Source organism: Oratosquilla oratoria, chromosome 28, assembly GCF_046742065.1.
Source record: "Oratosquilla oratoria isolate Oo_2021 chromosome 28, ASM4674206v1, whole genome shotgun sequence".
Lineage (NCBI taxonomy): Eukaryota > Metazoa > Arthropoda > Malacostraca > Stomatopoda > Squillidae > Oratosquilla > Oratosquilla oratoria.
In genome coordinates, this window is record NC_134804.1 from 39,715,798 (window position 1) to 39,738,443 (window position 22,646).

Genomic DNA, 22,646 nt, shown 5'->3' on the forward strand with positions numbered 1-22,646 from the left:
TTTTTCTGACATAAAGCTCAGCAAAAACTAACAGAGTATGTAGTGAAGTACAACATTAATGGTTTTGCAAGCAAAGTTCAGCTGAGGAAACAGGAAGTTTGGTTGAGAGAAAGATGCTACCAGAGTTGTTTATAAATAATTTACTTGCAGGAATACCTTGACTGCATGAGAAATTTGCAGAGAATTCATACCTTGCTTTGTCCCATTTAGTTGCCTTCTATAACATGCATGGCATTCTTATCCCTTAATTTGTGTATGACATGGGCCACCATAGGGACTGTTACTACCCATCTTTTTGTGAGATCAGGCTCTATAACTCTTGTAGAATTGGGATTAATAAGCAACTCCTTACCATCTGATTATGGTCATTTGTATTTTAATGCAGAAGACTTCTTTAATTTCTGTTCAAACAAGCAGAAAAATTTGCAACAGAATTGTGTGGAGAATGTAATTTTCCAGGAAAGAATGACAGTACATAACTACTGCTTACTGTTTAAACTATTGATCATTATATTTACAGGAACTGGGCTATTGCTGTAATCAGCAGAGTTAAATTTATTTAATCACATAAATCTTGCACAGCCTTCAAAATTTCTTCATTCACTTTTTCTATAATGTTGATCAACTGTCTTCTTTCTTCAAGCTTGGATCATCTTTTGCATCAGCATATGGGAATACAACAGCACAATTTGGCAAAGCTTTCTGGAGTTCATCTTCCATGGCCTTTCTGTCCTTTATCTCAGGGAGGTCATACAGAAGCAGGTACTCTAAACCTCTGAAAGTAAAGTAAATGTCAATCTACCTAAAATTCTGAGTGGTAATGAGATATTTGCACAACTTGAATATGCATAACAATCACTATAAATCAACAGATTCTTTTAACAAATGTAGAAAATTTGAAGACCATAAAACGACCCAAGTCAAATTTAGAAATCCTCAGAAGGAACATATTCTACATTTGAATAAAAGTACAGATTAAGCTCCCCTCATCCAACATATTTAAGACAAAAATAAGTCAAAGTACACAACCACTTATCAAATAAAAGCTAGTTAACCATAGCACCTCAGGGATGAATCTACTACACTACTTGAGTCAAAGGTAAGGCACAGCTTTTCCCCAGCAGGACCTGGCAATTATAGCTGTCTTGGAACTACAGAGATGCTTAACCTCCTCCAAAAATGTTCAAATAACATTTCTGAGCAAACAGTTTTAGTACAGTACACTCTACTGTTCATTGTTTTATTATTTGGTGTGTCATTATTTGGCTTCAGCAAAGTGGTTGAACCACAATAAAATCAGTCTTCATATTAAATCAATCAGCAAATATCTGCAAGGTGAAATGGACCATATTCATTGTTCTGCCAGCTAGGCCCGAGAGCTGGATTTTGGTGAATGGCATGAGTTGTGATGATTGTCACATGACATTACACATTCTTGACCTAAGGTAGCTCTTGTGTGTTGCAGGCATGGCACCACACCTCCTGGCCACCCAGCTTTAGTCACTCCTCTTTGCCTACACATCAGACTTGATGCTCCATAATGGCATTTTTTATGCCCCTATTACTGCATTATTTGTCAAGGTTTTGGCAGCTATGTAATGAAAAATAGAGTTCACTGTATTTGAAAAAAAAATCTGGCACACAAAATCTTATACAAAATACTACTTACTCTAGTTTCTTTAGGTGTTGCAAGCCTTCAACTGTGATATTACCACATGAAGATATCTGTAGTTCCTTAAGTGAACCTTTGAGATATGGAATATATGCTAAAGCTGCATCATCAAGGTAGCTCGTTTTGTGAAATATAATCCGTCTAATGTGTTTGCAGCCCTCTGAAATGTCATGCATATCTTTACAAAAAAAAAAAATAATAATACATACATACTACACAAATGCCCATTTCCCCTTGTAAAAGGGTGGCAGATTATAAATTACACACCTATTACATATTCATTAAAACCCTTTTAACATCCTTCCCATCTCAGCATCTTATGAATGGTCATCCTTGTCTCCAACCACATTGCTCAGGGCAAAAGCAATGCAGAAAGACATTTCTTTCACAGCTAGGCCCGACAGCCAGAGCTGTTTTAACCACACTGCTTCATTATGTGGCAAACATCCACACAAAAAGATTTACAAAGCAAATAAGATTGTTTCAAGTGGCTGGATCATCCTTTCATCCATTCATAATAATCTTCTATTCACAAGGAGCCAATGACGGGTAACTTGAAGTGATGGTCCTGCAAGATGGACAGTAAAGCTACTACCCATTTTGAAAATCTGTCAATCCCCTCACCTCCATCAGGAGATGCAGGCCGATACATGGCTAGGCTCAAGATCAACTTCAGCTGATGATTTTTCACACATGGATAACGGACAGCCAGCAGCTGCTCTCCCTCTGCAACTTTCAGCCATTGCCATAAAGGCACTCCCACACTAAAGAAAGTAAGAGCAAAGGAAGATTGTGAATCATTACAGTTAGACCTGGACAAAATCTGGAAATGAACTCAAAAGTGGGAAGTTAACTTCAATATCAAGAAGTGGAGTTTGGAAAAAAGAAGTCAAAAAAGTTAACTCTGAAAGAGACCTTGGAGTAATAATCAGCAAAGACATGACATGGACAAACGTATCAATAAAACAGCCAGATAAACCTTAAACCTATTAAGGTCAATGAAAATGGCATTTGACTACTTGGATGAGGAAATGATTAAAAAATTATTAGTTACACTAATAAGACCAGAACTGGAGTATGCAGCAACACTATGGACACCCAGTACTAAAAAGAATATAAAGAAATTAGAAAGAATACAAAGAGCAACAACAAAGTTGACAACTCTCTCCAAATTAACATATGAACAAAGGTTGTCCAAATTGGAACTACCAACTCTGGAACAAAGAAGAGAAAGAGGAGATCTGCTGACTATTTATAGAATCATGAATGGAAATCCAAGATAGGGATGATTTATTAAAATGGGACAATGGAAAAACAAGAGGACATGAAAAGAAACTCAAAAAGGATAACTATAGAAGACATCTGGGAAAAAAAAAAAAAAATAGCTTCCCACATAGTGCTGGATACCTGGAATAAATTAGATAAGGACAGTGTGTGCAAACATTATTCAAGATTTTAAGAAAAAACTTGATGCTGAAAGATACAAAGACGGGTCACCACAAGCATAGCTCCCTTCCCGTATAATACAACTAGGTAAATACACAAGGTGCAGGGATGACCTGTCATCCAGGAGGTGCTAAGATAAGAGGGAGGGTGGAGGGGTGTGGAGTGTATTCAGGGATGGAATGGGTGGGAATGATTTTATGCCTTTTCTTTTTTGGCTACCTCCCTTGTAAGGGGGAAAAAGCCTTGGTATATGTATGTACCTTAGATAGTAAGGTCAGTTACAATGTTATAAAATTTGCATGGATACAAGGACTAACATTACCTATCATAACTTACATAAGTTACTGTGTTACACTTGCATATCTTTTTGTCATGGCACAAACAGCACCCCAATAATGTCAAACAGCCCAGGCACATCATGATTGAAGCAGAGGCCATACCTAAGAGTGTAAAAGTGTACAAGGGAGGTAGCCATAAAACAAAGGCATAAAAACTATCCCACCAATTCAATCCCCAACATACTTCACTCCCATCCATACCCTTCCCTCCCTCTTATCTTGGCACCTCCTGGATGATGGGTCAGCCCTGCATCTTGCCCACTGCCCTAGAAGCAATGTTGCAATACACAGCACATCCACAACAAGGCCGCTTCATTAAATCAGCAACCACCCTCTCTGTCTCCTCATGCAGAAAAGGAGAAGATGGGGAGAAATCCCTTCGGGCTGCATTAATTTATTTCTCACACATACTCCCTTGCCCCCCATCCCCCATCCACTCCCCCTCACACATCATCCATACACAACCATTCTCCATTCACCTCTATTTTCTGTCCTCTCCCATCCTTCCTCAACAGACATTCCCCTCTTTCCCAATGCTCCTTTTATCCCATCCATCCATCTCATCCTAGGTCACCCCCTTATGTCCACTCCTTCCACCTCTGCCTTAACCCCTTCCATACGGTGCCGCATACGTAGGCGGCATGAGGAGCAAATGGATACGCAAGGCTGCCATATCGGCGTCTTGATTATATTTACTGTAGTTGCCCCTGCGTAATGACATACTCTCTAAACTGTCTTCACATTTTCTATGGTTATCAAAATTCACGGGTGAAAGAGAGATCGATCAATATAAGCGGTGACTATATTTCATGATGCAAGTGTTATTACGACACATCGTACATCTGGCAGCTAATGCTGCCCGCGAGATTTTGGCCCGTACTGAAGAGGTTAACTACTTCCATACGGTGACGCCTATGTAGGCGTCATGAGGAGCAAGTGGGTACGCGATGATGCCGATGTCAGCGTCTTGATTATATTTATTGTAGTCGGGCTACATTAATTTATTTCTCACACATACTCCCTTGCCCCCCATCCCCCATCCACTCCCCCTCACGCATCATCCATACACAACCATTCTCCATTCACCTCTATTGAGCAGTGACTTTATTTTTTATAATGCGATTATTATGACGCAACATCGCACGTCGGGCAGCTAATGCTGCCAGACGTGCAATGTGCCCCGAAGTGAAGAGGTTAAGAGCAGTCAAGATTTTTTACGAGCTTGCGTTAGGATTATAAATGGAGAGAATCAGTGGTTTGAGGTAAAGGTGGGACTTCATCAGGGATGTGTTATGTCACCCTGGCTGTTCAATATGGATGGGGTGGTATGAGAGGTAAATTCAAGGGTAGTGGGTAGAGGATTCGAGATGGTTAAAGAAAATGAAGAAAAGTGGATAAGCCAGCTGTTGTTTGTAGACTACACTGCACTTGTAGCAGGATCAGAGGAGGGATTCAGGAACTTAGTGACAGAGTTTGGGAAGGTGTGCAAAAGAGGGAAGTTGAAGATAAATGTGGGTGATGAGATGTACAAGGGGAGAAAGTGGCAGCAGACTGGAAGTGAGTATTAAGGGAGAGAGATTGGAGGAAGTGGATAGTTTTAGATACTTGTGTACAAATACGGCGAGAAAGAGAGGAGTGGAGATGGAGGTAGAATGCAGATTGAGAGAAGCAAGTAAATGCCTTGGGGGGGATTAAAAAGTGTAATGAGAAATAGACATTTGGGAATAGATGCAAGAGGAGATTGTATGAAAGAGTGTGCCGACAGCACTTTATGGGGCAGAAACATGAAACATAAGAGGAAGACAGGAGTTTGAATGTGTTTGAGATGAGGTGCCTGAGAAGTATGATAGGGGTTACTAGGCTGGATAGAGTGAGAAATGAGGAGGTAAGGAGAACGGGGGTGGAAAGGGACTTGGGAGATAGGGATGATAAAAGAGTATTGGGATGATTTGGACACATGGAAAGAATGAGAGAAGAAAGATTAGTAAAAGAAGTGTTTAACCCCTTCACTCTGGGGCACATTGCACGTCTGGTAGCATTAGCTGCCCAACGTGTGATGTTGCGTCATAATAATCACATTATAAAAGATAAAGTCAATGCTCAATCGTTCGTTCTCTTTCACCCGTGAATTTTGATAACCATAGAAAATATGATGAAGCCAGTTTAGAGAGAATGGAGGTTTCGTAGGTACGACTACAACAAATATAATCAAGACGCCGACGTCGGCATCATCGCATACCCACTTGCTCCTCATGACGCCTACGTAGGCGTCACCGTATGGAAGTGGTTAAAAGCTTTCCTCTTATCCCATATATCTGCAATACACAGTGCCTTCCTGTCTACCCTGTCATAAACCTTTTCCAAATCCATAAAAGCCCAAAAACATCCTTACCTTTTCCTATAGCTTTCTCAGATATGTCTTACCAAAAAATCTGATCTATGCAACCCCTACCCACCCTAAACCCACACTGTTCCTCACCAATTACTCCCTCTTTTCCTCTCCTAATCCTCTCAATCAAGACCCTCCCATAAGCCTTCCCATCTACACTTAACAGGCTGATCCCTCTGAAACTACAACACTCACACTTGTCCCCTTTTCCCTTGTAAAGTGGAACTATACAGGCAGTCCTCCAGAACTATACCCTTTCTTAAGCAAACATTAGATAACCTCACCAGCCAGTCCACCTCCTTTTTTCAGACATTCTGCATGACATCCATCCAATCCATGTGCCTTACATGATCTCATCATCTTAACCCTTTAGCGGGCAAGTAGCCATTCCGGGATACTTAATACTACGTTTTTTACGAAACGTATTGCAATACGTTGATAACGTAGACGGCTTGGGTTGGTTTCAGCTAATGAGGGAACTCCTTGGCTATTGTTCTGCACCAATCAGATCACGCTAACCCATGCGGGAGCTTGAGATGCGTGGACAGAAGCATGCAGTCTCTGTCTAGACGCTGTACCAGGCAAATCTACTTCGAGTTACTTCAACACACACGCCTCCCACACCCGCAATAATGAAGGTAGGTGTATAGAAATCTAATAGCACATAGCCAGATAAATATGTTCCAATGTGATATGGGTGTCAAGTGTAAAATGTGAAAAGAAATTGGTGAAAAATGATGGTGAAATAAGAGGGTGTCCCGCGCGGGACTTATGACCGGTTCACGGGAAACCATGTTAGTCCCGTATGGGATACTATGCCCGGTCTACGGGGAACCATATTAGTCCCATGCGGGACTGATCAGATCCCTTCTACACTTCAACAACAATGAGAACCTTCCTGGCACCACTGACCGCTTCTTCAAAGTTCGTCCCCTCTTTGCTTTCCTGAACAGGCAGTTCCTGCAGGTGAAAGCAACCCCAACACAGTCCATCGATGAAGTCATGGTGTCCTACAAGGGCACCAGAGCTGGGACCCTGAGACAGTATATCCAGACAAAGCCGGACAAGTGGGGATTTAAGCTGTTCTGCCGGGCAAGCAATGATGGCTTCATCCATGATATCCTCATGTACCAGGGAGAGACTACCTTCAGCAGCCACCACACTCAGCTCTCCCAGGAGGAGTCACAACTGCTTGTTTCCACCAAGACCGTTCTTGTGTTGGCCAAGACCCTGAAGAAACCTTCTCAGTCAGCTATATATGCTGACAACTACTTCACCAGCATCGAGCTCGTGGAGTATCTGAAGGACAAGGTGGGCTGCCGATTCGTGGGGACGGCGAGGGTCAACCGTGTTGGGCGTGCTCCTCTGATGTCTACCAAGGAGCTGGACAAGAAGACGACTCCTCGAGGCCAATATGACTATTGCTCCACTAACGGGATCCTTGCCCTGCGATGGAAGGACAACAAGAACGTCACGGTTCTGTCGTCTGACGTCGGTGTCGAGCCCGTTGGCAAAGTGAGGAGGTACGACCGTAACACCAAGAAGAAGGTGGAGGTGCCCTGCCCCAACGTCATCAAGCAGTACAACGGGAAGATGGGAGGCATTGACAAGTCCGACATGCTCACCCACCTCTACAAGACCCCCATGCGAGCCAGGAGGTGGTACATGAGGCTCTTCGGGTATGCCCTAGACCTCTGTGTCTGCAATGCCTGGATCTTCTACAAGCGGGACTGTCAGGCCATCGGAGAGGATCCAATGACCCTAAAGCAGTTCAGGCTTGATATCAGCCGCATTGCCCGCTGCCAGAAGACCACGGTGTCCAGGATTACGAGGGCATCACCTGACCAGCCAATGTCCATTCCACGTCGGGGGCAAAGGGCCCAACTCCCCAGTGACCAGCAGCGCTATGACAACACAAAGCAACACATGCCCATCTTCGTCAGTAACCGGCAGACTTGCAAGCACTGCTCCACCAAGGTCACAATCCACCGCTCCAGGTGGATGTGCAATGTCTGCCAGATCGCGCTCTGCCTCTCGGAAGACCGCAACTGCTTCATCTTGTTCCACAACCCTCCCGCCAGAGGTGAGCAGCAGCCCTCAACTTCTGCCGCCTCTCCCTGAGCCCGTCTCCCATCCACTGATGTCCTCTGTTTGATTTTCCATGTGTTGGAATGTAAAATCATATATTTTTGCACTTTTTATAAGAAAAAACATTGAATTTCTCCTTGTGTTTTATTTCAAACAAGCATTATTTTTTAAGAAATATAGAAGAATTTATTGATTGTAAATAATATATTATATTAACAAACTATAAACAGAATTATATGGTAAATTATTTATACCCCATACCGGGCGAAGTAGCCCGGACGGGATATATATGGTTCCCCGTAGACCGGGCACAATATCCCGGACGGGACTAACATGGTTTCCCGTGAGCCGGGCGGTTAGCCCGCACGGGATACTTTATTGACAGAACATTGCATGCAATCAATGCCTCAAATCAAAAAATGTTCATGAGTAAAAGTGTCTTAGAAATGCATCTAGTTTATGACCCTAAGAGTAATTTTTGATACCTCAAGTATTTCTAGGTGTGCCCGCTAAAGGGTTAATTGCCTTCAATTTATCTTTCTTTATTTCTCCTCCATTTTCCTCACTTATCAGTCATTTTCTTAGTGCTTCCCACTGCAACTACCTTTCCCTCCCTAACCTCCATATTTAGCAACTCCCTAAAATACTCTGCCCATCTTCCTCTTACTGCCTTCTCTTCTATTATCATCTCTCCACCTATACCTTTTACCTTTTCTTCTCTACTTGATTTGCCTCCTCTTCCTCTTAATTTCTTCCCCAATTTTTTTTTATTTTTTTTTTATTACTTTTAAAAATTTCTGTCATACTCATACCCCATTTCACATCTGCTCTCCTCTTTGGTTCCTTTATCTTATGCTTTACTTCTCTTTCCTTTGTACCTCTCATATGATTCCCTCGTCCTATTCTGTAACCAATCTATGAAAGCTCGCTTCTTCTCTTCTACACCCTTCTTTGCTTCCTCATCCCACCACTCACTACCCTTCCTTCTATTTCCTCATATCCTCCTTGTTCCACACACCATCTTTGCACACCTTGTGACTCCCTCCTTGAAACATCCCCAGTCTTCCTCCACTCCTGGTTCTAGTCTATCCTTCACTCTTTCCCACTCCTCTCCCAGCCTCTTTTTATTTTCCTTCTCCTTTTCTTTCTCATTTAAGCAGTTCACTCACCTCTCTAGTTTCCTTTTCCTCTTTCTCCATCTATCCTCCACTCACTTTACCTTCCAAAAAATGATCCGATATTCCCCCACTCTCTTCCCTTAAAACATGTACATCCTTAACTCTTCCTACTATACTCCTGGTTACCACTATATAGTCCATTAACACTCTACCACCCTCTCCCATGTGTACTTATGCTTGACTTTCTTCCTAAACACTGTATTTGGTATCATCAGCTCTCTAGGCACATCTCAACTCTCCACTATGATTTTTTCCTGGAACTCCACACTTCCCAACCACACTCTCTATTGGTTCATTTACTACCCTAGCATTAAGGTCTCCCAATACCATTACATTGACATTTCTCCCTCTAAACTCTTCTCACTACCAGGCACAAAAACCCACATCTTCCTTCCCAATTTCATCTTCATCCACATTAACCTTGGAGACCCCTCCTTCCACTACAAGCTTACCTATCTCTTCATTTACTAGTATAGCCACCCTTTCTCTCCCTCGTCCTCTCCTCATTACTGAGAACCTCCCAACTACACTCCCAAACTCACACTCACCCCTCCCTTTCAACTTAATTTCATCCAGTGCCAACACATCCATCTTCTCACAAACACACTGCCTATCTCTTCCCTTTTACTTTCATCTGTACCACATCCACACACATTAAAAGACACAAACCTTAACCCCTTCCATACGGTGCCGCACACGTAGGCGTCATGGGGAGCGAGTGTATTCGCGAGGCTGCCATATCGGCGTCTTGATTATATTTATTGTAGTCGCCCCTCCATAATGACATTCTTTCTAATTCTTTTGTAGTCGCATTTTCTATGGTTATCAAAATTCACGGGTGAAGAGAGAACGATCGATATAAGCGGTGACTATATTTTATGATGCGAGTATTATTACGACACGTCGTACGGCTGGCATTGGCTGCTGCCACCGAGATCCAAGTCCATGACGCCTACGTGTGCGGCACCGTATGGAAGGGGTTAATGTACCGGTTGGAAAACTCCTAGACCCTCTTTTGCCTTTACTTTTGTTTTTTAGGAATGTCCTTTTTGGGTCTACAGGGAGAAGGATGCCTAGTCCTATCTCCGTCCCATTTTTTGTCAACTTATATGACTCAAATGGGAAGACTTGGTGGCAGTATTCTTTTCCCCCATCACAGGGTTAGGCAAATAAAGGAAATTATTCAGAGAAATGGTGCAGGACAGTAACAAGGGCTGAGAAGACAGCATATCGGAGGGACATTAGCAGTATAATAAAACATGATCTTAAATCTATATACAATGCATGAAGATTATATCCAGTAAATTCATCTTACTAAGGTGAGGAAATCCTGCATACATTACAGCAGAATCAGTTCCATCAATTTCCTCTATCTTATGCATTTTTGCCCCTCCTATAGGTAATGAGTTGTAGTCTTTTGTCCAGCTCCCATAATTTAGCCACTTGACACCAGCACCACAGCGCAGAAGCCATTCAGCACATGCTCGATCAGGCCCAACTTCCTTAATCCTGTTTTCATCAACTCTGAAAACATATATTATAAATACAGTATATCCACCAATCATTTTCAGTGTGCTCTTTAGTCACTAAATTACATTATATTCATATACTTCAGCTTAGAAAAAATATGTACACCACATAAGTACTGATAGTATACTTATTGAAAATGAAATTGAGCCATCCCCAAAGTTTTCTGGAAGGTTCAAAGTACTGAGGTCTACTCCAGTTTCTAGGGTTTTTACTTAAAGTGTGGATACTATGAAAAGATCCAAGGTGCCACTGCCAATAAATGGAGAAAAAAAATCATTATGCATATGAAGATGAGCATGCAAATGAACATGACAATATAGAGATAAATAAGGGTCCATCAGCACACAAGACTGTATTTCTATATGACAATCCTAGATTTAAAAATAAGATACAAATTTCCATTTCAATATGCTTCCTCTCTTCAACACTAACATTGCTTTCAGATTTTATTTTGCTTATGGACAGACCACAATGGTATGACTGCACTCAGGACACCATCCAGCACTGAAACTGTTCCAATACAGAACAGGCCTAGCCAGATTCAAAATGTCCCGAATGCAACCACCACACAGTGGACACAGAAAACGTCATACTACAATACCCCACACTAAAAATCCCTACACAATAACACAATGTATTTTCCAAAGTAATTTGGACAGAGGCTGTTGCTATTTACTTGTGGAGTTATCTACAAAATATAGCATTAAGAATAATAACAAGGTGTTCCAAAACGTCTACACATAAAGCCAAAATCCTCACCATAGAACATCACATGAAAATTATAGGTACTGGATCGATGACAGGTACCTGCATACAGTGGTCCTGCACAATAAACAGTAAAGCAGCTCATTTACAAAACCAGCCAACCTCTTCACCTGGTAATACTTCATGATTTTTTTTAAGGGACTTAGTACCAAAGACACTTATGATGCCTCTACAAATCTGCATTTAACCTCTTCAATATGAGTCAAATTCTCGCAGGCAGCATTAGCTGTCTGATGTACAGTGATGCATCACAATACTTGCATTATAAAATATAAAGTTACAGCTGTATTACTCATTCTCTTTCACTTTGATGTTAATAACCACAGAAAATATGATCAGGCCAATTCACAGAATATGGGGTCACTCAGTTACAACTACAAAATATAATCAAGACACCGACGCTGGCATCCTCATATACCCACTCGCTCGTCATGATGCCTACATAGGCGTCATTTTATCAAAGGGGTTAATGACCATGCCTCAAAGCCATGCAGCACGACAGGGAGTACAAGTGACTTGAAGATTTGGGTCCTGGTCCTTCATGAGTATTGATGATGCCATATACTGAGGAATCTATATACAGTAAAAGCCCTCTTATCCGGCAGCTTCAAGTATCCGGCATATTTTTTCCGAGCATTAAAATCTATAAAAAAAAAAAAAAAATCTATATGAAATCAATACAAATCGATAAAATTTCCCGGGCGAGGCTTTAATAGTTCCCGCCGTCACCAGAGCGCACCACTGCCTGGGTCAGTTTCGTGCCGCCCACCACAGCCCACTGCCCATGCTGTTCAGTGTCACATGTGCCACATTTGTGTTTGTCTCCACTCAGTTAAGCTACATTCTTCCTCAAGTGTTCCCCTTTAAACTTTCATCATGCCCAAAGTTGGTAAATGGAAATGTGTTGAGCTTACACTTAGGCAGAAGGGAGACATTTGCAAACATTTAGAGAAAAGGAAAAACAGAAAAATACTCATGGACGAATTCAGCATAGGCTCATCAACCATCTACGATATTAAGGCCCAATCGAAGAAGTTACGTGAGTTTATGAAGGGGACAGATACCCCAAAAGCTGCTGAAAACCATCACACTTTACAATATCAGCGTGAGGACATGATTGACAAAGTGTTGTACGAGTGGTTTTGCCTGAAAAGATCCGAAGGAGTATCAATAACAGGCCCCATGCTGCAAGAAAAACTATGCAACCTAGCAAAGAAGATGGGTTTAAGGGAAAGAAAGAGCGGCAAACAAGTACAGAGGATAGTGATAAACTGGAGTGATGAAGTGGATATTGGCGAGTGAGGTAGTTTTGTTTGTTTATGTGTTTTTTTATGTTGAGTTAAATGTTTATGTTATGTTAAATGTCTTTAATAGTAAATAAAATGAGTTGATTGTAGACATAGTGTTTTTGTAACCCTTCACTTATTTTAGTAACCCCTTCAGAAAAGTACAGAGAAGGTTAGTGTCTAGTGATGAACTGTATGTTGGCGAGTGAGGTGGTGACGCCGCAATCATGAGATGCTTTGTTTATGTTACGGTATGTAATACTATATGTTAACTGATATTAATAGTGAGTAAAGGGGGTGATTGTAGACATATTTCTGTACCCCTACACTTACTTTAGTAACCCCTTCAAGTATCCGGAATTTTCGAATATCTGGCATGCCTTTGGTCCCAGTGATGCCGGATAAGAGAGCTTTTACTGTACTTCAACTTCATTCAAATATTGAGATACTGATCACTAGACAACAAAGTTTATTAAAATACCAGTCCCACAAGCAAAATGAGGTGACCTTGATAGAATTTTTTCTGCTGATTTCAAATATGTTTTCAGAATTTTTCTATTAGGCATAGTGTTTTCTGTTATAGCATATTAAACTTTAAACAATTAGAACTAATAAATGAGGCTGATATTTCAATGAAACTTACCTTTAAAATATAGAAATGTATGATTTTCGAGTGTATTTTGCTTCTAGGAGATCCCTAATTAGTAATAGTAATCTGCCAGCATTGAAGAGCTCCACTTCCCTTGATACTGGGTTTCCATGTTTAGAATGTCCTGGTGAAACTTTTGACTATGCTCATAACTAACGGTGCCAAGATTTACAGGGAAAAAGTCCAATTGAGAGTCTAGGAAATGGATTTTTAGGCTCATATTGCATCCCAAAGCCTTGTAGGATGTCAGTAGCTTTTTTACGATTTCAGAATAGTTATTTGCTTTGTGATTCCCCAAAAACTCTGTGCAAACTTTCTTAAATGGCAGCCTTGCAGCTTTTTCAAGATCATTTAGCTCCTTATCAAAATTCTGATCTCTCATCACCTCCCTAATCTGTGGTTCAACAAAAATACCTTCTTTGATTTTTGTGTCATTTATTCTAGGAAACTTGTTTTTCAAATATGTGAATCCCTTGCCAGTTCTATCCATACATACATACATATACCAAAGGCTTTTTCCCCCCTTCCATGGAGTGTAGCCTAATACCAATAGCATCTGGTGTTCCCAGGCGGTCACTGCTCCAAGTACTAACCAGACCCAATGCATCTTAACTTCGCTGCTCAGATGAGAAGTGGTGTGTTCAGAGTGGTATAGCCGTCCTATCACCTTTAACAAAAATTTTCATCAACCCTAGCTTAATATGCAAAGGAGGCAAATAATTTTTTTCTGAATCAACAAGAGGAAGATTGATAACATTCTTCTCTCCTAGGGTCAGAGATTGTTTTGGCCACACATTCTTTTCATGATTTTTCTTATCCCGACTGTCCCACTTACAGAAAAAGCAACAAAAGTTTGTGTAACCCAGCTGCATTCCAGCTAAAAGTGCCACAACCTTTAGGTCACCACAGATATTCCATTTATGTTCTTCATACTTAATGTTTTGCAATAGAAGTTTCATACTCTCGTATGTTTCTTCATGTTAGTTGCATGGGCTATAGGAACAGAGGGAAACTTATTTCCATTGTGGAGCAAAACAGCTTTCAGGCTCACTTTTGAAGAGTCAATAAATCCCATATTTATGGTTAAGTTCCTCCATAACAGAATATACATCATTGCAAAACACCACACCTTGGTGCTTTGAAGGTGAATGGTGGGTATGCTACTGTACAATATCACAAATTTATTGCTACACAAATGTGCGTGGAGTGCTATATAATTTTTTTTTGCAGATGATGCAAAATTACTTAAGAAGGTAAAAACGGAAGAGGACTGCAACTCATTGCAACAAGATCTGGACACAATATGGAATTGGACTCAAAAGTGGGAAGTAAAATTCAATATTAAGAAATGCAGTATAATGGAATTTGGAAAGAGTAAAAACAGAATATCAAAAGATTACAGAATTGGGGAAGAAAAAAAACACTATGAAAAAGATCTTGGAGTGATGATTGGAAAGGACATGAAACCAGATAAGCATATAAATAAGATCTTCGGAGAAACCTACAACATTGAGAGCAATCAAAGTGGCATTTACTTATATGGACGAAGAAATGATAAGGAAAATACTAACTACACTAATAAGACCAAAACTTGAGTACGCATCACTTTGGACACCCAGTACCAAAAAGAATATTAAGAAACTAGAAAGGTTACAAAGAGTGACAACCAAACTAGCACCGACACTTGCCGAACTAACATATGAGCAAAGACTATCCAAATTGAACCTATCAACTCTGGAACAAAGAAGAGAAAGAGGAGATTTGCTAACTATCTACAGAATAATGAAAGGAATGGAAGTTTTAGACAGGAATGACCTATTAGTGTGGGAAAACGGTCAAACAAGAGGACACGGAAAAAAAAAATGAAAAAGAATATAGAAAAAACTTGAAAAGGAACAGTTTCCCACACAGCGATAAATACATGGAACAAATTAGACAACAAAATAGTATGTGCTAACACTATACAAGATTTTAAGATAAAACTTGATGCGGAGAGATACAAAGACGGGTCACCACGAGCATAGCTCCCCTCCCGTATATTACAACTAGGTAAATACAACCTCACACCAATACTTCAAACAGTACTGCCAAATATATAACAATCTCATGCAGTGTTGCTAACTGCTTGATTGAAATTTGTCCCACATAACACATATAATGTAACATACCATGGAACACAAAAAATGTGGGTTACAAAAAAAAAATTGACATTATTTTTGGATTCTGCATGCAAAAACATAGATACAGCTATTGTTTTCCTTGGGACAAATTCTTTGTTGACCAGTATTACGAGTACCTGTTTGTAGTAGGCCTGCAACATGGACAGTAAAATTGCCCATTTTCAGAACCCATCAACTCCCTCACCTCCATCTGGAGGTGTAGCCCAGAAGGGCTGACATATGGTCTCTAGACTGGGCCTCTGTAAACTTTAACCATATTTCTTACACCTTTGCACACATTAAGAGCTGCTAAACAGCAACTCCTCCACTCTTACTTCCAGCTGGTGAGATAGAAGCAGTCCCACACTAATACAACACAAATGACAATCCAAACATTTTTCTGGAAAGATTTGTGGGAGGGCCCAAGAACTGGTGCTTGCTACTGAAGGCTGCAGGTTTCTAGTTAGTGAAACTCAAGGCAACAGCAATTATTACTATTATCATTATCATCTCAAAAGGTAATTGTTTTAATACTGGGTAAAATTTGCCCCATTCTGATAAAAACAAGTATATAAGAACACTGAATTAGGGAGGGAATCACCAAATCAGAGATCACTACCACATAACTGATGAGTGAAAATATAATTTTTCACTTTTATTTGGTATAATATGTTTCATGATACGATATCAAAGTATTGTCTTTGAAACTATTTTAACAATGGTTTTCTGTGAGAATAGGTCATTTTATTGCATCTCTGATTCAGCAGTTGCACCATCTTAGAAACTGTCCACTTGGATCACTGGGTATTAAGCAAATTAATCTGGGATGAGTATAAACTCTTCTGAGAAGTATGGTAGGGGTTACAAGGTTGGATAGGGAGATGAATGAGGTGAGGAAGAGAGCGAGGGTGAAAAAGGAGATGGTAGATAGGGCTGATGAAAGAGTATTGGGATGGTTTGGAGACATGGAAAAGAATGAGTGAAGAAAGATTAGTAAAAAATGTGAAAGGCAGAGGTGGAGGGAATGAACTTGAGGGGACAACTGAGGATGAGATGGATGGGGTGAAAGGAGCTTGGAGCAAGAGGGGAATGTCTGTTAAGCAAGGAAAGGAGACAGGAAAGGATGGGGGTGAGTGGAGAATGGCTGTGTCTGATGATGCTGTGATGCAAGGAAGGGATGGGGGTTTGTGTATTTACCTAGTTGTATTTTACAGGAATGGGAGTTATGCTCGTGGTGACCCGTTTTTGTATCTCACAAGATCAAACTTGTTCTTAAATTCTTGTATGGTATGTGGATGATATTTTGACACAGCCCAAAGGGATTCCTCCCCTTCTTCTTTATTTTAAGTATGAGTGGATGGAGAGGGGGTGTTGCTGATTAAGTGAAGTAGCCTTGTTGTGGATGTACTGTCTTGCTGCATTGCTTCTGACCCAGGGCAGTGGGCAGGAGACAGGGATGACCTTCATCCATGAGGAGCTAAGATGAGAGGGAGACAAGGGTGGTGGATGAAAGTGAAATGGGTAGGAGTAGGTGTGTGCCTTTTGACTTGGCTACTTCTTATAAGGGGGAAAAAAGCCCTTGGTAGTAGGCCAGACTCCAACTTCCTATTATACTATTTCATTAGTTTTGTTTGAGAACTTAAGATTCACCAAAATAGACAAACCATTTTGTTACCAAGGTTATTATGAACTTCTATTCCCTTGTGTCTAATTAGCATAATGCAATGACTGCAGTTTCCAAGTTCCTCAGCTCATCATCATGTTTCAGGGACAATTGTTAATTTCCAAGAGAGCACCATGGGAAAACTATTGAACTAAAATGATGCCTGTGACTGATCTTTGATGGACACCTTATAAACATAATTTTAATACTCTGATTTTGTACCATGAGTAAATTATCTACCAAATAATTTTTTTTTTTAATCCCTAAGGGAGATAGCAAAGTAAAGGAATTCATCCACTCCCAACCATTCCATTCCCATCCACTTCCCTTGTTTCCCTCTCATCTTATAGTCAAACCCAAATTCAGTGAATTTAACCTGATTCTGTTATTTTCTCTGATTTGGTCTGATTCTATTATGTATCCCACAAAACTACCATTATAGAACATATTTATGAAAAATATTGTATATTTAAACCTATGTAATGATAATTACATGCATGAAATTACATTTAAAAACTAAAGGTAAGCCAATTTCCCTCTGAGCCAAGGGGGCCAGCACCAGTCCTGCAATAAATCAGGGACTGAAGAGGAATGTTGCTAGCCCTATGGGGATGTCTTAACCACTTCGGTACAATGACGCCTATGTAGGCATCATGAGGCATGAGTGGGTTTACAAGGATGCCGGTGTCACTGTCTTGATTATATAATTTTGTAGTTGTACATGTACATGAGTGAATGGTTCTTTGTCAGGGATGCATTATGTCACCCTGGCTGTTCAACTTGTACATGGATGGGGTGGTGCAAGAGGTGGATGCAAGGGTGGTGAGTTGGGGATTGGAGATGGTTGAAGGTGGAGAAAAGTGGGAGGTGAGCCAGCTATTGTTTGCGGATGACACTGCGCTTGTGGCAGGATCAGAGGAGGGATTGAGGAAGTTGGTGACAGAGTTTGGGAGAGTGTGTGAGGGAAGAAAGCTGAAGATAAATGTGGGTAAGGGTGGGGTGATGAGTGTACAAGGAGTGAAGGTGGCAGCAGACTGGAGGTGAGCATTGGGGGAGAGTGACTGGAGGAAGTGGATAGTTTTGGATACTTGGGTGCGAGTGTGGCAGGAGGTGGTGGAGTGGAGGTGGAATGTAGATTGGGAGAAGCAAGTGGATGCCTTGGTAGATTGGAAAGTGTAGTGAGGAATAGACATTTGGGAATGGATGCTAAGAGGAGACTGTATGAAGGAGTGATTGTGCCAACAGCACTGTATGGGGCAAAAACATGGAACATAAGAGAGGAAGAGAGAGGGAGTTTGAATGTGTTTGAGATGAGGTGTCTGAGAAGTATGATGGGGGTTACTAGGCTAGAGTGAGAAATGAGGAGGTGAGGAGGAGAACAGGGGTGGAAAGGGAGATGGGGTTGATGAAAGAATATTAGGATGGTTTGGACACATGGAAAGAATGAGTGAAGAAAGACTAATAAAAAAGGTATGGAAGGTAGATGTGGAGGGAGTGAACATGAGGGGATGTCCTAGGATGAGGTGGATGGATGGGGTGAAGGGGGCTTTGGGGAAGAGGGGAATGTCTGTTGAGGAAGGACGGGAGAGGACAGAAGACAGGGGTGAATGGAGAGTGGTTGTATATGGATGATGTTGTGATGCATGAGGTGGAATGGGTGGGGATGTGGGGAATGAGGTAGTATGTGTGAGCAAAATTTGACACAGCCCAAAGGGATTTCTCCCCGTCTTCTTTTATGCATGGGGGGACGGAGAGGGGGGGGTCACCAATTTAATGAAGCGGCCTTGCTGTGGATGTGCTGTAACTTGCGACACTGTCTCTGGCCCAGGGATGATCCGTCATCCAGGTGCTAAGAGGGAGGGGAGTGGAGTGTATTTAGGGATGGAATGGGTGGGAATGATTTTATGCCTTTTTCTTTTTGGCTATCTCCCTTGAAAGGGGGGAAAAAGCCTTGGTATATGTATGTATGTACATGAGTTATCCCCAGATTCTGTGAACTGGTTTGATCATGTTTTCTGTGTTTATTATTACTCAGAATAAAAGAGAACGAGTAATACAGTGTGAATTTATATTTTATAATGCCAGTAGTGTGATGTATCATACATATGGCAGCTGATGCTGCATGCAATAATTCAATTCATACTGAATTGGTTAAGCCTCATTGACACAGGGCTAGTTTAGTGGCTACTAGTACTAGCTGCAAGTTAAAAGAGAATATGTACAAATACCTATGGGCTTGGTCAAAATATTATTCATACATAACCACTCCCTACCTCCCCATCCACCACCCTTCCTTGCATCACAGTATCATCAATACTCGAAATGGGAAGAAATGATAAGTGGTGTTCCACAAGGGTCAGTACTGGCTCCAATCATGTACGCCATATACGTAAACGACATGGACAAAGGAGTTGAATGTTATATGAATTTCTTTGCAGATGATGCAAAAATATTAAAGAAAGTATCAACAAATGAGGACAGTGACTCATTACAATCAGACCTAGACACATCTGGAAATGGATTCAAAAGTGGGAGGTGAACTTTAATATCAAGAAGTGTAGCATAATGGAGTTTGGTAAAAGCAAAAACAGAATTTCAAAAAATTACAAAATTGGTGAAAATGAAAAAAGAAAAAAAAAAAAAAAAGTGCTCTTGGAAAGGGACCTAAGAGTGATAATCAGCAATGACATGACACCGGACAGACATAAAAACAAAATAGTAGGTGAAACATACAACCTACCAAGGTCACTGAAAGTGGCATTTGAATACTTGAATGAAGAAATGATAAAAAAAATATTAGTCACACTGACTAGACCAAAACTGGAATATGCAGCAACACTATGGACACCCAGTACTAAAAAGAATATAAGGAAACTAGAATGAATACAGAGAGCAACAACAAAGATGGCACCAGCTCTTTCCAAATTAACATACCCGGTACGAACAAAGATTAATGAAACTAGAACTACCAACACTAGAGCAAAGAAGAGAAAGAGGTGATCTACTGACTAGAGAATCATGAAAGGAATGGAAATCCTTGACAGAAAAGATTTACTAAAAAATGACAATGGAAAAACAAGAGGTCATGAAAAAGAAACTCAAAAAAGGTAACTATAGAAGAGATAGGAAAAAGAATAGCTTCCCACACAGAATGCTGGATATATGGAATAACTTAGATGAAAAACAGTGTGTGCAAATACTATTCACGATTTCAAGAATAAACTTGATGCTGAAAGATACAAAGACAGGTCACCACGAGCATAGCTCCCTTCCTGTATAATACAACTAGATAAATACAGATAGTCTCCATTCACCCCCATCTCTTTCTCTGCTCAATAAACATTCCACTCTTGCTCAACACCCCTTTCACCCTATCCATCCATATCATCTGTGGTCATCCTCTCAGGTTCTCTCAACCTCTGCCTTCCACACCTCTTTTACTAGTCTTTCTTCACTCATTCTTCCCATGTGTCCAAACCATCCCAATACTATTTCATCAGCCCTATCCACCATCTTTTCCACCCCAGCTCTCCTCCTCACCTTTCTCACTCAATCCAACCTTGTAACCCCTACCATACTTCTCAGACACATCATCACAAATACATTTAAACTTTTCCTCTCTGCCTTTCTTAAATACTAGATCTCTGCACTATACAGTGCCAATGACACAATCACCCCTTCATACAATATCCTCTTTGCATCTATTCCCAAATGCCTATTTATAATGACACTTTTTAATCCCTCAAGGCACCTCTCTCAGTCTACAAAGTACTTCCACCCCAAAACCTCACTTTCCTGCCACATGCAACCCCAAATACCTAAAGCTATCCTTTTCCTCCAGTCTTTCTCCTATAAGACTTACTTTCAACTCTGCCATCCTCTTCTCTTGTACATCTCATCATCTTATTTTCATCCAGATTTATCTTCGACTTTCTTCATTGTATACCCTACCAAACTCTGTCACTAACTCCCTTAAATCCTCTTCTGACCCTGTCACAAGCACAGTGTCATCAGCAAACAACGACTGGCTCACCTCCTACTTTTCTCTATTTTCTACCATCTCCAGTCCCCTGCCCATTACCCTTGCCTTTACTTCCCACACCACCCCATCCATCATACTGAACAGATGTGATGAAATGACACATCCCTGTCACAGTCCCACCTTTACATCTCTCCATTTCCAATTATAATACAGGCTCCATTAATCTTGTAAAACCTCTTGACTGCCCTTAACAGCTTTTCCTCAATCCCGCATATCTGCAATACCTCCTACAATGCCTTTCTGTCTACCCAAAAAACATCCTTACCATTTACTAAAGCTTCCTCACTTACCTGCTTTACCACAAAAATCTTTTCCACACAACCCTCCCAAAACTCTCTAAGCACTTGTTTAAATCTATACAAAAAGCCTCCTTTTCCTCTACACTCTTCTCACTACCTGGCATATATGCACTTAAAAAGACCCACACCTCGGTTTCACCTTCATCCACATCAATGTTGAAGAAACCTCCTTCCACTCCAACTACACACTTACATATCTTATCACTTACTAGTAGAGCCACCCCTTCCCTTCTCATCACTTACTAGTAGAGCCACCCCTTCCCTCCTCACTCCTCACAATCTCCCTATTACACTCCCAAATTCAAAATCACCCCTCCCTTTCAACCTAGTTTCACTTAATGCCAACACATCCATCTTCCTTTTCACAAGCATCCTGCCTACCTCTTCCCTTTTACTCTCATCTGTATCATACCCATGCACACATTACAAGACCCAAACCTTAGGGTTCTGGTTGGAAAACTCCTCCCAGACCATCTTTTGTCTTGACTTCTTGTAGGAATGTACCCCTTAGGGTTACAGAGCAGGATGCCTAGTTCCACAACTCAGTCCCACTTGCCTTTACAACTCAAATGGGAAAACTTGGTGGCAGTGTTCTTTCTTCCCCCTACCATAGGGAACAGAAGCGAAAGTGGAAATATATACTCAAAAAAGTGATACAAGATATTATTAAAGGAGGGGGGAAGCATAATGGAAGGACAGTAGCAGTACAATAAAGTAGCATAATTTTTCTATGAGTAGATTTCCTTTAACAAAAACAAAATTATGTGTGCCTCTGGTCTACAGGGGTGTCCCATATGGTCACTAAAGTATTTAATATATGCTATGGACCAATGCATTACTATTCCTATAAAATCATCTTGTTCCCAACAGCATAAAATTTTTCATTAATTCCTTCACAAGTTTAATTAAGATACATGCTCTGAAAATCTAATCTTCATTTTTAAATTTTATCATGACATAAATATTTCATATTTTCCTAAAGACTCAAACTTTAGAATGAACTACGGGTTGAAGTTCCTGAAGTTGGCATTCCTTTACTTGGAAACTCACAATACTCAGTATGAATAGAGCAAATTCTATCACACAGCAAAAGCTCCCACTACTCGGCATTAGTTCGGCAAACCGCCACTACAGGAGTGGCA

The 22,646-nt window shown here is 40.8% G+C and overlaps 1 protein-coding gene across 8 annotated transcripts in view; it reads right to left on the bottom strand.

Annotated features, from left to right (window-relative positions):
* Window positions 1-480: 480 nt before the first annotated feature.
* Window positions 481-22,646, bottom strand: part of LOC143040326 (ATP synthase subunit s, mitochondrial-like) — a 30,358-nt gene continuing 8,192 nt past the window's right edge. For 7 of the 8 annotated variants that reach the window (XM_076211252.1, XM_076211250.1, XM_076211249.1 and 4 more), the window contains exons 3-7: window positions 10,769-10,890; window positions 10,450-10,635; window positions 2,297-2,436; window positions 1,670-1,832; window positions 481-775 (exon numbers count right to left, since the gene is read on the bottom strand). In XM_076211252.1, the coding sequence (XP_076067367.1) occupies window positions 622-775; window positions 1,670-1,832; window positions 2,297-2,436; window positions 10,450-10,635; window positions 10,769-10,890 (765 nt within the window). In that variant the 3' untranslated portion in view covers window positions 481-621. Of the gene's footprint in view, window positions 776-1,669; window positions 1,833-2,296; window positions 2,437-10,426; window positions 10,636-10,768; window positions 10,891-22,646 lie in introns of all 8 variants that reach the window. The other variant, XM_076211257.1, reaches the window with a different exon arrangement.